Source organism: Mchenga conophoros, linkage group LG7 (assembly GCF_057382185.1).
Source record: "Mchenga conophoros isolate Kocher_MC1m ecotype Shallow Benthic linkage group LG7, M_conophoros_male_GT1.1, whole genome shotgun sequence".
Lineage (NCBI taxonomy): Eukaryota > Metazoa > Chordata > Actinopteri > Cichliformes > Cichlidae > Mchenga > Mchenga conophoros.
In genome coordinates, this window is record NC_140532.1 from 44,677,897 (window position 1) to 44,692,711 (window position 14,815).

At 40.4% G+C, this 14,815-nt stretch overlaps 1 protein-coding gene across 6 annotated transcripts; it reads left to right on the forward strand.

Annotated features, from left to right (window-relative positions):
- The first annotated feature begins 424 nt into the window (after positions 1–424).
- Positions 425–7,205, forward strand: srsf9 (serine and arginine rich splicing factor 9). Of its 6 annotated transcripts, none has more exons than XM_085279575.1 (6): positions 425–544; positions 1,025–1,319; positions 4,543–4,722; positions 4,899–5,068; positions 6,031–6,203; positions 6,292–7,205. In XM_085279575.1, the coding sequence occupies exons 3-6, from the start codon at positions 4,565–4,567 to the stop codon at positions 6,514–6,516; spliced, it is 726 nt and encodes a 241-aa protein (XP_085135701.1). In that variant the 5' UTR covers positions 425–544; positions 1,025–1,319; positions 4,543–4,564; the 3' UTR covers positions 6,517–7,205. The 6 variants fall into 6 exon arrangements, with proteins under 6 accessions (XP_085135701.1, XP_085135699.1, XP_085135696.1 ...); XM_085279573.1 differs by having other exon boundaries at positions 426–544; positions 4,546–4,722; XM_085279571.1 differs by lacking the exon at positions 425–544 and having other exon boundaries at positions 1,191–1,319; positions 3,155–4,722.
- Positions 7,206–14,815: the final 7,610 nt, after the last annotated feature.

Below are 14,815 nucleotides of genomic sequence, written 5' to 3' on the forward strand. Positions count from 1 at the left end.
ATGCAGGCCATTTACATGGGAGGAGCTTGTTAATCATCTGAAGGCAGTTGTGACCATGGTAATACTGATAACACTCTACGCTGTATGGTACCAGCAAGGTCCCCCTGCAGAACAAGGCACATGTGCAGGCTAGTGAACATCTTAAGGAGTCAGAGAAGGCTTGGGAGAAAGTGCTGCGGTCAGATGAAACCGAACTTAACTCAGCCCACTGTGTGTGGAGGAAGAGAAAGTATGACCCACAATCAAGGATCGAGGTGGAAACATACTGTTTTTCTGCTAAGGATTACAGGATGACTTTGCTGCATGGAGGGGGCCACTGGAGGGGCGGGCATGTACCATAAAATCTTACATGAAAAGAAAGGGGGGTAGCCAGCCTAAATCCTGTAGAAAATCTTTGACGCTGAAGCTTCAAGTTGCAAACACCTGCCAAGAAACCTAAATGTTTCTGTAAAGAGAAGTCAACCAAAATCCCTCCTGAGATGTGTGCAGATGTGGTGACCAGCTATAAGAAACGCTTTATCTCCTTGCTTAGCAACACCACCAGGTACTTGTGTTTTCTTGAAGATCAAATACTTATTTCACTCTATGATGTGCAAATCAGTTTATAGCTTTTATGTAATGTGAAAATTTTTCTAGATTTTAAGTTGATATTCTCGCTCTCTCTATTAAAATTAAATTAATAATGAACTTTTAATTCAGAGGATAGAAATGAGAACTAGTTTGTGTTACAAAATAAAGCAGTCAGTGTTCTCAATTTTAGTCCCTCTCAGTTTCGTATAAAAGCTTATTTGTTTTTTGTTTTTTTTGGTCATCTCAAAACTTGACTTTATAACTCAAAATTAAGGTTAGGGGAAAAATTGATTATTTTATTTTCCTTTTCTTGTTTGTTTGTTTGTTTTAGTAAGTCTCAGACCAACTATAAAGTCAAGTGCATATTCACATATATATATTTTTTCTGCCACTCTTGACTTCCTGTGTACTACCACAACTCCTGTCTTGGCACTCTATCATATATTTCCTCTAGGTCCACAAAGACACCGCGCACGTGTTCTTCTAATCTTCTCTCTACTGCTCCAACAACCCTCTCAAAGCAAACATTATTGTAACGCTCGGCTGCTGCTCACTGATCGTCACCACAACTTCTCCCAGCAGCAGGGGGCAGCAATGATGTAACAGTGGCTACTGTCTGCCGGAAATGAAAAGCTGTAGAAGAAGAACGCAGCCATCTCCCGTAAATGTGCTAACTTACGCGGAAGCAGCAGAGTGTGCTAACTGGTTGCATTAATTCTACAAACAGGCACATTTACCTGCTCTAAAAGGTAATCAGAGACATTTATTAATTTAAGTTTGTTTTTTTTACCATATGCATTTATTATGCGCTCTCTGAAAGCGATAAATATTAGCAAATTGTAGCCGACCCAGAGTCTTTTTAGCCTGACTCGCTGATCGACCTTACGTTACCAACAAAGGGACTGCGCTGGTTTCGCAATTGCTGGTGTGCAAATTATAAGCTAGGGGTTAGTTTCTAGATATAAAGGTCAAGTTGAATGGGTCGACTCCAGAGGCCGTGTTACAAGACTTAAAAAAAACAAAAACAAAAGAAAGAAAGGAAAATACCTGAACTGCTTTTAATGTAAGCAACCCCTCGTTTACAGCCGCCTGTTGCTAACAATAGCTATGACTACTTTAGCAGTAGCCACTGTGATATTTTAGGGCAAAGCCAAATTTGAATGGCTGGAACGAATCTGGACTGTAGTGTCTAAGCGGTAATGCTAACCAGGAGCTCTCGAATTTTAGATTAAATTGAGGTCAGATCGCAGTTGTTCAGCTATGGGACGTTAAACAGGTTTGGTAGGTTCAGCAACTGCTCGATTAAACGGGGTTTTCAAGGCCCCGGAAACGCCTTCAAGTCCAGGTAAACGTATAGGGTACGGAAAACACCTGTTAGCAGCTGTATGACAGCCACCAAAACACCGTTTTTATGAATATTACATTTTGTTTCAATATGCTGGGTTTGTATATAAATTTTATGCGGCAGCTTTTAAAATCACCAGCCTGAGTTTACAGAAAAATGTAATAGTAGTGTCAGTCTGGAATAATGCACATTGGACGGCGACAGTCTCATGATAATATTGCGATTTTTCAAAGTAATTTTGTAATAATTATGTTTGTGATAGTATGGGCAAAAATACAGCACTTATTGGTGTAAAAGCAACAATCTGAATTTTTAGCCTTTTTCCAGTGAGCTGCCGTCATAGATCGCGGACTACATGATTCAAACTGTGTGTCTATTGCCACAAGGTGCCAGCAGCAGCACTGCAATAGACTAGTTGTTACACAGTATATGTCAAATGTAAGACCAACAGCCGGTGGCGTGGTGCTTTCCTGAGAAAGTTGAAGTGAAAAGATAGCATAACTGCTCATCAGGACCCTTTGGAGTGTTGTAACCTAATAAAATAGAAACGGAGCTTTTTAACTAGTTTCATCCACCATTTATTTTGCATGTCATATGGAGTGCAACTAGTGAGTGCTCTATATGTGTCTTTATCACCTACCTTCATAGCATGGTTGTAGTCGCTGAGCTGCATTAAGCTGGAACAGTTTTCTTATGCGTTTTCCATATTGTTGTGCTGCTTTGGAGGTCTGCCCTCCCAACTAAGCGTCAAACAATTTTCATATTATTGGCTCCCTTTTTTTACAAGTAGAAATATAAGAAAGTGTTGCGCTGCCCATCATTTCTTTATATTTTGCTTTGAGCTAGACTTCCTTGTAATTTTTAAAGTGGTCTTGAGAAATAGTCCTCCAGGTTTTCTGAAAGTCAGTGTTTTTCTTTGAATAGTGTTATGTCTATGGATAACAATACACTTAACAAAGAAGCAGTTTAAAATTGTATTTTTGACACTGTATTATATCAGCATGTCATTAAAACACAGGTGTTCCTATTTCTTTTGTTGAATTCATGAAAAACACCAACAATAACACAGTTTGACAGACATGAAATAGTATCTAGGCACCAACAAAGTGATTACCAAAGAGCTCTTAGTTGAAATTTGTGCATGGTGTTCAGTGTGTCCATTTAAAAAAGAGAGGAAACTGGAGGGCCAAAGAAGTGGCAAATCTTACCCCCACCAAATATGTATATATATATCTACAGGATCTGAAGGTCATGTCTTGAAGAAATCCATCCACCAAAGAACTGTGTCAGACCTGAAAGATACATCTGGACCTTCAGGTGATCTATGTACTGTTCACTGAAGGTTCAACAGAAATGGTCTCAGTGGAAGGATGGCTGTAAGAAGCCATTCTTATACAGGGGGAAAGAGAAAGGGGAGAAAGAGTTTGAGGTATGTCAAATTACACAAGGACTGGATTAAAAATCAGTAGCAACAGATCTTCTGGAGCGAGGAATCCAAATTTGAAGTTTTTGGTTGAAAGGAGGATGTCACAGTACATCAACAGTAAGTGTCTGTAGCCATCTGTAAAACATAGTGGAGGCTCTGTCATGGTTTGCAGCTGTATTTCAGCCAGTGGTGTTGGCTGGAGTTCTTTGAAAAATTTGTGAAATGATAAACACAGAAAATAACGTAAAATCAGAAAACAGCTGATTGTTAGCGGCTTCATTTTTGAGCATGACACTGATAACAAACACACTGCCAATGCAGTAAAAACATACCTGGACAGAAAAACACAGTGGCCTCTCCAGAGCCTGGACTTCAACATTATTGAAGAAGTATGGGATCATCTTCACAGAGAATGGAATAAATAGCAGCCAACATCCAAAGAAGAGCTTTGAATGTCCTTCAAGAAGCCTAGAGAACTATTCCTGAAGACTACTTTAAGAAAACATCCCTCAGAGAGTTCAGGCTGTGTTCAAGGATCAAGTTGGTCATAACAAATATTGACTTTCAAGGTCATTAGAATTCTACAGACATTTTTGCCTTGTATACGGTTTTTAAATTTCCATTTAGGTTGGCACATATTTCCTATTTTCCAAGGAAAAATATAAAGACATTTTTTAAAAGGTTTTGCAAAATACATTTTTTTAGTACACACAGAATTGCATGCTAGCTTAATCCACATAAAACAAAACAAAAAGGTTAAAGGCATAGAAAATATTGTTTTTGCAGTAAAAAGCAGAGTAGAAAAACACGTAAGCATCAGTTCATTTACCGTTTACACACAGGTAATTGTTAGTACCTTTTTACATTTTTTCCCACAGTATGCTTATAATCTCACTTTAAAGAGAACAGATCTGTAATCACTGAAATGGTTGGACATTCATTACACTGTGTTTTTAAAGTTTTCAGGCTTGGATCCGAAGTCCTGTGCCATTTTTTTTTTCCTTGAGCCCATCATTTACTTCTATCACGGCTTCATCCCTTCTTTAAAGCTTTATTCTTGTGTAAATTAAGGAATTGTCTGCGGATGGACTAAGTTTTGGATTGGGACTAGGAATATGATTAAGGACCACTTCCACAGCTATTTGTGAAAGCAAGAAGTGATCTCTAAAAGTCTGCAGGTGCCCCCCTTCTTTTGTGTCAGCAGTGTCGCCTACTCAGCCAACATGTCTGATGGCCGGATCTATGTGGGGAATCTTCCCATGGATGTCCAGGAGAGAGACATTGAGGATCTCTTCTACAAATATGGAAAAATTCGTGAAATAGAATTGAAGAACAATAGAGGCACTATCCCTTTTGCCTTCGTCCGATTTGAAGACCCACGGTGAGTTTTGCGGATGGTTTTTGGCAACTCGAATCACACTCCTCCTTGTTGGACACCATAAATTTTGTGGTATATCGTCTCCAGTGACTGCCGGCAGGGAATGGATGGAGACAAGATATCCAACCTTTGTCCGCTAGGCGTACTTTGGTAAGGAGTTCTTTGCTCTCTTCTCTTAGGGATGCAGATGATGCGGTCTATGGAAGGAATGGATATGGATATGGGGACTCCAAGCTGCGTGTGGAGTATCCCCGTTCTAAACCTGGCCCAATGGGAGGTGGTGGAGGAGCACCTAGAGGAAGATTTGGACCCCCAACTCGAAGATCTGAATTCCGGGTCATAGTGTCTGGTAGGTGGACGCCATGAGTCGTAGCCAATTAATAGTACTCTCTCATTCGGTACGGCCTGGAAATCAAGGGGACTGGTAGGAAAGTGGACATAGGAGTCTTAGGCAGATAACTTTCTCCCATTCGCATGCCGGACTGGAGAACAAGGGGACTGGTAGCTGGACGTCATGAGTCGTAGGCAGATCATTCTCTCTTTCTCATGGCGGACTGGAGGACAAGGGGACTAGTTGAGGACGTCATGAGTCATAGGCAGATATGTTTCTCTCTCTCATGGCGGATTGGAAGTCAAAGGGACTAAGTGGATGAGGTCATGAAAATCAAAACAGTAAAGTGAAACCGGTCATGTTGGCTGAGTAACCCCAAACACCGGCTATAGTGATGGTAGGTGTCATTTTGTCATTGTGTATCATTAATTATGTTATGTGCTTTGTCAAATGTTTCTGTAGTTCACCTAAAACACTGGGTGGAGAAGTGGGTGGACTTATCAGTCAGGAGACTTGAAAAAGTCAATTAGTTTTTTCCTACTGGTTATAAGGATGATTGACCATCTCAGTATTTTCAACTGTGGGTTTGGCATTAATAAGTAACTGCTGTGCATGGAAAGTGTTAATGATTAAAGACAGTGTAAATTAACACTTGGTGCTGAATAGGTAACACCTTAGACAGACCACAAATCCAGGTCTTAGCTTTATAGTGTTTTAACATTAACCAGGTTGTGTCATTCCTGGCATTTTTAGCAATTTAAAGGCAGGGGAAATGCAAAGTCTTCCACTTCTCCATCTTCTTTAGGTTTCAAGAGGTGTAAAGGTCAGACTGTATAAAAATAATGAATTAAAGAAAGAGTTGCACTTTGGAGAAATAATGAAACCCTTTCCTGCTAAGATTTTAGGTTTAAAGTGTCAGGTAAATTTAAGCAGGGAAGTATATTTTGTCCACACCATCATTTAGTCTTTTCCTGTTCCAGGACTGCCACCATCTGGAAGCTGGCAGGATCTGAAGGATCACATGCGGGAAGCAGGAGATGTCTGTTTTGCAGATGTGCAGCGTGACGGAGAGGGTGTAGTGGAATTTCTCCGTAGAGAGGACATGGAGTATGCACTGCGTAGATTGGATGGGACAGAGTTCCGTTCACATCAGGTTAGTGTTAGTGATGGTGAGATTTAATCGTTCCTCTGATGATAAACTGCAGCTGATGTCGTGTAATTCTTTCGTTATTTCTTGTTAGGGGGAGACTGCTTATATCCGTGTGTATGAGGAAAGAGGTACTCCCAACTGGGATCGATCACGATCCCGTTCCAGATCCAGAGGTCGCTATTCTCCTTACTATAACAGAAGATCTCCCCCTGCGCGCTACCAGTCGCCCCCACGCCATGCTATGTCACGGCATAGCCCACCTCCGAGAAGACACCTTCCGCCACACCACAGCCCACCACCTCGTCATTATCGGTAGAAAGTCGCATCATTTAGAGGAATTGGATGATTATTTTTTGTGGTTTGTTTTTGTAATTCTACATTTTATTTTTTTTTGTTTTTGTTTTGTTTTTTAAAAACCTCAGGCCTCCTCATAGCACACACCATTTTTATTTCTTGATTAAAAACATTCCATGGTCAGGAACCCCTGAACAACCTGCTCCTCCCCACAGTCTTGTTTTTAGGGGGAGTTTTTTTGTTTGTTAAACACCCATACGTTATCCGGAAACAGAATTATGTGTTAACTTTTTGTGAGATAACCATTTGACCATTATGTAACATATTGGAGGTTTCTTTTATAAAGAAATTCGGGAGTGCGATGTCAAACATTTAAAACAAAGTACACATTTCTGCAGTCCTGCTTCTTGAATTGACGTAATTTTATTTTTCATGTGTCACATCTTAGTAGCTTTAAGTATGAAAGGGTGCGTTTTCTGTTTGGCCAAACCAAGAACCCATAAAACTAATCAGTATAGTAAAATTAGTGAACCCTTTTAGTGTAACACGTTGACTGTGAGACTTAATTGTCCTTTGGGTTTGTTTTCGGGTTTTTCTTTGTACGTGTAGGCCGCTGACCGAGGTGGTCTAAATGTAGATTATAATTTGTATGCATCTCTATCGTTTTTGGGTTTTTTTTCTTTACCAATAAAATGCAAACTTTTACTGTGACAGTTTCTTTTCCATTTTTTTTCTGTACTTAAAGTGAAGACATTTCCCTTCTTTAATCTGCAGTAATAATTTATATAGAAAAAAAAAATGTGGAGTAGATTCCAAGAAATCAACAGTTCAAAGTTGAAAAATTGTCTATTCAGCTTCTGCCCAAACTAGAATAATGAACTGGATAACATGAAAAAGACACAAAGGACAACTATTCCTTTTTTCTTGCGGTTTTATTCCCAGTCACATCTATGCCAGTAGTCTATTTGCTTAGTCGATTAGTTAGGGTGATAACCTTTGAATAACCTTTAAATAAAGAAAACGTATGCAATAATATGATTATTCCTGAGGTTACTTTATTAGACCTGTGCTTCCAATGACTAAATCAATGCTGATATTGAAATAGTTTGGTTTAATGGAGCACGCTGGACCTCTAACGCAGCTTGCTCTTGAATGCTTTGCTTCTTATATTGATTTTTATGCTGATTTTTTCCCTTTTTTCCGTGTGAGCTTACCTGCGATAACTTCTGGACACTTGTAGATCATTAGGACTAGAGTGTTCTTAACAGAAACAGCAACATTTTATGGTTACCTTGTCCTCAGCGCTCCGTGTGTCTGTGGCCTAGACACAGCTGAAGCCTGATTACAGCGTCTGGGCACCGAGCAGCCTCAATAGCCTGGAAAGGTGCTAACCGCTAGGCTAACTAGCAACAAGATGCCTTCCCTCTCCACAGATGACTACCACAGCCTCCTGCAGAAGATTGCAGTACTGGAGACAAAAATTCATCGCTTAGAAGTAAACGTGGAGGTAAATGGACTGTGTGGAAATGAAACAACCTTGCCTTTGATTCAAAACAATGGCGATGAGCAAGCTAGTACACAGCTAAGGAGCACAGATAACATGACCAAGAAAGTAGACTCTGTGCATTATTATAAATCCTCAAGTGATAATCCCCCCTTAGACTGTCTTGGTGCAAAACCAAGACATAAATCATGTCTCCTGGAAGGGGGAGGACGTATCACAGGCAGGGCACAGCGAGCTGAAATCTCTGAAACCGACTGGCCTTCACTTCCTACGAGACAGAGAAGCTCTTCTACCCCTGTATACGGGAGGAAACAGGACTGGACAACCGTGAATAGGAAGGTTAACAACAAACCTCCAAAACAACTGAATGTGAAACTGCAGAACAGATTTGCTCCACTATCAAAGGACCCTGGATCTATATCGGACAACCATCCATCTAAAAGCAGCGAAATAAGGTCTGAAAATCTGTTGAAAAGTGAAAGGCCACAGGGAAAGCTAAAGGCTAGGCCTGAAACTCTGATTGTGGGTGACTCTGCCGTAAAGGATGTACAAAGGATGTGCGGTAAGAACACTAAAGTCCTCTGCTTTCCTAACGATATGGTCAACAACCTGAAGGAGAGAATTCTTCAAATTGCAGATGAATATCCAACTGTGACAAACATTGTTCTGCATACAGGGTCAAACGATGTGTCCAAACAACAGTCGGAGGTTCTGAAACGGGACTTTACTGGATTATTAAATACTGTAAACTCTCTGAATGCAGCTGTATTCATCAGTGGACCTGTACCGCCGGTCAGAGGAGGAGACGAGAGATTCAGCAGGTTGTTTACACTGAATAAATGGCTTATATCAGCATGTGCTGACCACTCAGTGCATTTTATCGACAACTTTAATATTTTTTGGGAATGCAGGCATCTGTTCAAAGCAAATAGATTTAATTTTAACAAGTCAGGGGTGAAACTGTTCACCTCCAACTTGTTTTATTCCATACGTCATCCATCCGTGCTTGGTGCCAAGGCTGAGATAAACGAGGAGTTATCTCATAAAGAGGAACAAACAGTACTCCAAGAACAGACAAAGCCCAGCAGAAACCTTGAGGAGGAGCTCCATTTGCCCCCACCCGGGAAGAGCCTCAGAAAGGAGAGACATCCATGGCATCTGAGGAAGAGCCTCAGAAAGGAGAGACATCTAAGGCAAGAAGAGGGGTCCCTATTTGCCTCCAACTCTCTCAACAACACCAACGACCAGGACCAGGGACCACGACCTTCCCCAGTCCCCCAAACCCCTGACAGGCCATCACCCTCCTCCCCCTCCCTTTCTCCCTCCTCCCCACACCTGAAATTCACTGAGGAGATGATGGAGCGGGTCAATGCTGGGCTCAGATCTACCCCCCCGTCCCAATCCCTTTTTGTCCCCCATAAACCCCCCACCAGAGCGGCCAAAGGTTCGCCATCGAGCCCCACCCTCAACAGAGCAATCGAAGTCACATTGCCCAGCCTCGCCCCCCTTAGTTCCTCTTCATGCCCTGTCTCCGCAGTCTGATGCGTGATGTGTGAAGGGTCCGGGCTGTGAGGATTATGGCAGTGATGACTTTTCCCAGGAGAAGCTGGGACCCTGTTTACTAGAAGGTTTTAAAATTTCTGTACTTTTAGGTGACAGGAGACATGTGGCCTGGTCAAAACACAGAGAGCTGCACTCTAAAAGATCTTTAAACATAGTAAACATACCTTGTGTGCCACAGACTGCTCCCAAACACGAGGGGACAAGTAATACCTCTAAAACACTTAAGTTGGCTTTATTAAACATTAGATCTCTAGCTGGGAAAACATTTTTAATTAATGATTTAATCACTGAGCACAGCCTTGATTTTATGTTTTTAACTGAAACTTGGTTGGACCAAAGTAACAGTGGAGCTGTTCTCATCGAGACGACCCCTCCTAACTACAGTTTTATCAGTGAGGTCAGGGCGAGCAGGAGAGGAGGAGGGGTTGCTGTCTTATTTAATGAATCATTTCAATGTAAGCAGCTATCTCCTGGAAGTTTTCAGTCTTTTGAATATGTGGCTTTACAGCTGAAGGCCCCATCCAAAGTTGTGTTTCTTAATGTTTACAGGTCTCCCAAATACTGCACAGACTTTTTTAATGACCTTAGTGAACTGCTGTCTGTGATCTGTGTTGATTTTGACTGTGTAATTATTGCTTGGGATTTTAACATTCATGTGGACAACCCTCAGGACAAAGGGACTAAAGACCTGAGTAACACTCTGGGCAACTTTGGGCTGACTCAGCATGTAACAGAGGCCACACATAATAGAGGACACACTCTTGACCTACTGATCTCCAAAGGCCTGAGCATTTCAAAGGTTACTGTGTCTGATGTGGGCCTGTCTGATCATTACTGTGTTTTCTTTGAAAGTAAAATCTCAGCCCACACAAATATATCAACAACAGTGATCACAAAACGGTGTATAACTGAATACATTAGTGAGATATTTAACCAGGTCTTCCCATTAACACCTGACCTGTCCAGAGGGTCAGTCAATGAACTCGTCAATAGCTTCAATGCTAACATGTTAAATGTAATGGACACTATTGCTCCCATTAAGGTGAAGGTTATCTCTGGAAGGAAAAAGTCTCCATGGAGAAACTCCACACTGGTGAAAAATGAAAAAAGAGAGTGTAGGAAAGCTGAGCGCAGATGGAGAAAAACAAACCTCCAGGTTCATTATGACATCTATAAAGAGAAACTTCACAATTATAATTTACAACTGAGGAGTGCAAGGAGGTCCTACTTCTCTGACATCATCACTAAAAACAGCCATAATGCTCGGGTCTTATTTTCTACAGTTGACAGGCTAACAAACCCCCCTGTGTCAGTGGCAGCTGAACTTCATTCGACCATGGCCTGCAATGACTTTGCCAAATTCTTCACTGAAAAAATCCAAAAAATTAGACAAGCAATTGGTACATCAACAGCAGATCCAGGATATGTACTGTGTCCACCAAAAAACTGTTTAAACACCATGAAACAGTTTCAACCTATTAACAGCAAAGACCTGGAGGACATCTTAGGTCAACTGAACTCCTCCTCCTGCTGTTTAGATGTCCTGCCAACAAGTTTTTTCAAAAAGGTCTCAAAGACTTTGGAGTCAGACCTGTTACAGATCGTCAACTTTTCTTTATTATCAGGTGTGTTTCCAGAATCACTAAAAACTGCTGTAATCAAACCTATACTGAAAAAGGACAATCTTGACAAGACACAAATGAACAACTACAGGCCGATCTCAAATCTCCCGTTTTTAAGTAAGATCATTGAAAAAGCAGTTTCTCAACAGCTCAGTTACTTCTTAAAACAGAATAATTGCTACGATGCCTTCCAGTCAGGTTTTAGACAGAACCACAGCACTGAAACCGCTCTGACCAAAGTGTTTAATGACATATGTCTGAATACAGACAGTGGAAAAATGTCAGTCCTAGTTTTACTGGATCTCAGTGCAGCATTTGATACAGTTGACCACAACATATTACTCAAACGACTGGAGAACTGGACAGGTCTTTCAGGAACTGTACTAAACTGGTTCAAAACATACGTAGAAAACAGGAAATACTTTGTATCAATAGGTAACTTCACATCTGAGCAGACAAGTATCACATGTGGAGTTCCCCAAGGTTCCATCTTGGGACCCCTTCTGTTTAACATCTACATGCTCCCACTGGCACAGATTATAAACAACAACAAAATAAACTATCACAGCTATGCAGATGACACACAAATATATATCACAATGTCACCAGGAGACCGAGGCCCTGTACAGGCTCTTGGTAAATGCATTGAGGAAATCAATGACTGGTTGTGCCACAATTTTCTCCAGCTAAACAAAAACAAAACTGAGGTAATAGTCTTTGGCGCCAAAGAAAAACGATTACAGGTCACCAGAGAACTTCAATCTATACATCTAAAAATCACAAACCAGGCGAGAAATTTGGGTGTAGTGATGGATGCAGACCTAAACTTAGAAAAACACATTAAGACAATAACAAAGTCAGCTTACTATCACCTCAAGAATATATCAAGGATAAAAGATCTGATGTCTCAACAGGACCTGGAAAAACTAGTCCATGCATTCATCTTTAGTAGGCTTGATTACTGTAACAGCATCTTTACAGGTCTACCTAAAAAATCAGTCAGACAACTACAGCTCATTCAGAACTCTGCTGCTCGAGTCCTCACTAAGACCAAAAAAGTGGACCACATCAGTCCAGCTCTGAGGTCCTTACACTGGCTGCCTGTCCGTCAGAGGATAGACTTTAAAGTTCTGATGCTGGCCTATAAAGCTCTGAATGGTTTAGGACCAAAATACATCAGTGACCTCCTGACCCAGTATGAACCTTCCAGATCCCTCAGGTCATCTGGATCCGGTCTTTTATCAGTTCCCAGAGTCAGAACCAGACACAGAGAAGCTGCATTCAGCTTTTATGCTCCTTATATCTGGAACAAACTCCCAGAAAGCCTCAGATCAGCTGAAACACTCAGTTTATTTAAATCCAGGTTGAAGACTCACCTGTTCTCAGCTGCATTTGAATAAAGCACCAAATCCACACTTTAAGCTTAAATTTCAAAACTTACATTTAACTACTGATTTTATCTACTGTTCTGATTTTATCTGTTTTGATTTTATATACTGTTGTTTGTTTGTTTGTTAATTAGTTAGTTAGTTTATTTGCTTGTTTTAATCAATTTTAAATCATGCTTTTTATTTGTTCTTGTTTCTAATGTCTCTGTAAAGCACTTTGAATCACCTTGTTGTTGAATTGTGCTATACAAATAAACTTGCCTTGCCTTGCCTTAACATACATATAAAAAAAAAATCCCAGTACCATCTTTTCTTCTCCAAGGATTACGTGACAGTTTTAAGTTGGGTAGTTGCGCAGCTGATCTGACTTTACCTAAAGAGCTTTATTACCTTCCTCCATCCAGGACGTCAGTGCTGGGTCCATTGAGGTGAGCAAACTACGGTTCCATCCAATTATCTGATTTTTAACTCAAACAAATTTATCAGAGAGATAGCAAAAGCATTAGGACTGGCCAAACCATCCGGTACACTCTTATAAAGAAGGAATGTGCTGACTAGCTCAGCAAGAAGCCAACAGAAGCACATGATGATAGAATTATTTCCCTAGATGAGAAAAACAACATTTAAATAAGTCAAGAAAATTCGTGGCAAGGCAGGCGTGGCATTGTCAAGATCTACAATCAATAGATACACTGATCAGTCATGTCGGCCCCCCTTTTGCTGACGGCTGAGTTTGAGTCGTGTACTCCACTAGACCCCTGAAGGTATGCCTACTACCTGTAAGCATCTGGGTGTTGTTTTTAGGCAGACTTGAAACAAACTGACCCTATTTCAGACACGCAAATAAGGCACCAGAACAAAGAATCAGGATCAAAAATACGATCTAAAGTGGTTATTATTACAAACAATTTTACACAAGATAATCTGAAGATCTGAAGTTTACATTATTGTATTTTGCACAACTCTGTTGCTTGTGAAGCTCGCACACAAGAATTTCACTCACATGTGCTGTACCAATGTACCTGCACATGTGATGTGACAATAAAAGTGATTTGATTTGATCAAAGCTCTTTTAACCAGAAAGAACACGCAGGGCACCTTAAATGCAAAATATAAGATTTTTAATACACAATAAATTAAGTATACTCAGTGACCATTTTAGAAGACAGAAAAAATAAAAATATATTTATTTCCATTGGCATACTTTTAGCTTTTGCTTCATTATAATCAGACCAGGCCCATATACAGACATTGTATTGCATTTAATAAATAAGTACTAGCTTAGGGGTTGGTTTTTTTTTGTAAAGTAAGTCAGTTTCTTCTTAACACATTGTATACTGTAAATCTTCTGACAACAAACAGCAATACACAAACAGCAATACTCAGGCAAGATCATATGTAGACACATTAGCAGTGATATTAAAACACTGGAATTTAAGCCACAGTGAAACAGGCGTGTGTGTTTTGGCTATTTTGTAACTGTAAGTGGCACCAATAAATCATATTTTCTGACTTGCCTCTCTCGGTATCGAGCTATATAGAGTATCTTGTGTTTATCTGCCGAGATCTTAAGATATTCACCTTTACACGTATACTCCCGAGCTCTTAATCATTTCTCGTCTTAAGGCTAAACAAATGAAATCCACTATGACTGCAGCAAAAAAATGAACTGACAAAATCATCATTATCTACATGGCTACATACCACTGACCAGCTACCATTCATTTAAAAGTAAAAAGCTTATCATCAAGATCGCACTTTCCTCATAGCTGAAGTTAGAGCTCTGACATTCTGAGCAGCAGTGAAATAGTGATAATAATGAAGAGAAATGTCCGGGAAATATTAAACTATTCGCTGCCTTTGGGGGTTTTTGGCATACAGAAACAATTTGACGCGCTTTAAAGCCATGACAACCAAGTTCATCAGGGCGAGACAGAGTTTAAGAGTGAAAGTGAAAAAGGGAAGTGGAGCATGTGAAGGAAGCACAAACTGCCACCAGCTAACTACCTCTTTGAAATAACCACCAGCAGAAAAATTACGACCACGACTCTCTATATCGCATGGAAGCTAAATCTGGTAAAGCTGTGCTGCTTTCAATTCAATCCAATTCATATACAGTGGGGCAAAAAAGTATTTAGTCAGCCACCGATTGTGCAAGTTCCCCCACTTAAAATGATGACAGAGGTCAGTAATTTGCACCAGAGGTACACTTCAACTGTGAGAGACAGAATGTGAAAAAAAAAA

Excerpts from the sequence above, each read along its gene's own strand:
- srsf9 (XM_085279575.1), top strand. The coding sequence starts at position 4,565 with ATGTCTGATGGCCGGATCTATGTGGGGAATCTTCCCATGGATGTCCAG. Across the intron at positions 4,723-4,898 it reads GTCCGATTTGAAGACCCACG|GGATGCAGATGATGCGGTCT; the intron begins GTGAGTTTTGCG and ends CTCTTCTCTTAG. Across the intron at positions 5,069-6,030 it reads ATTCCGGGTCATAGTGTCTG|GACTGCCACCATCTGGAAGC; the intron begins GTAGGTGGACGC and ends TTCCTGTTCCAG.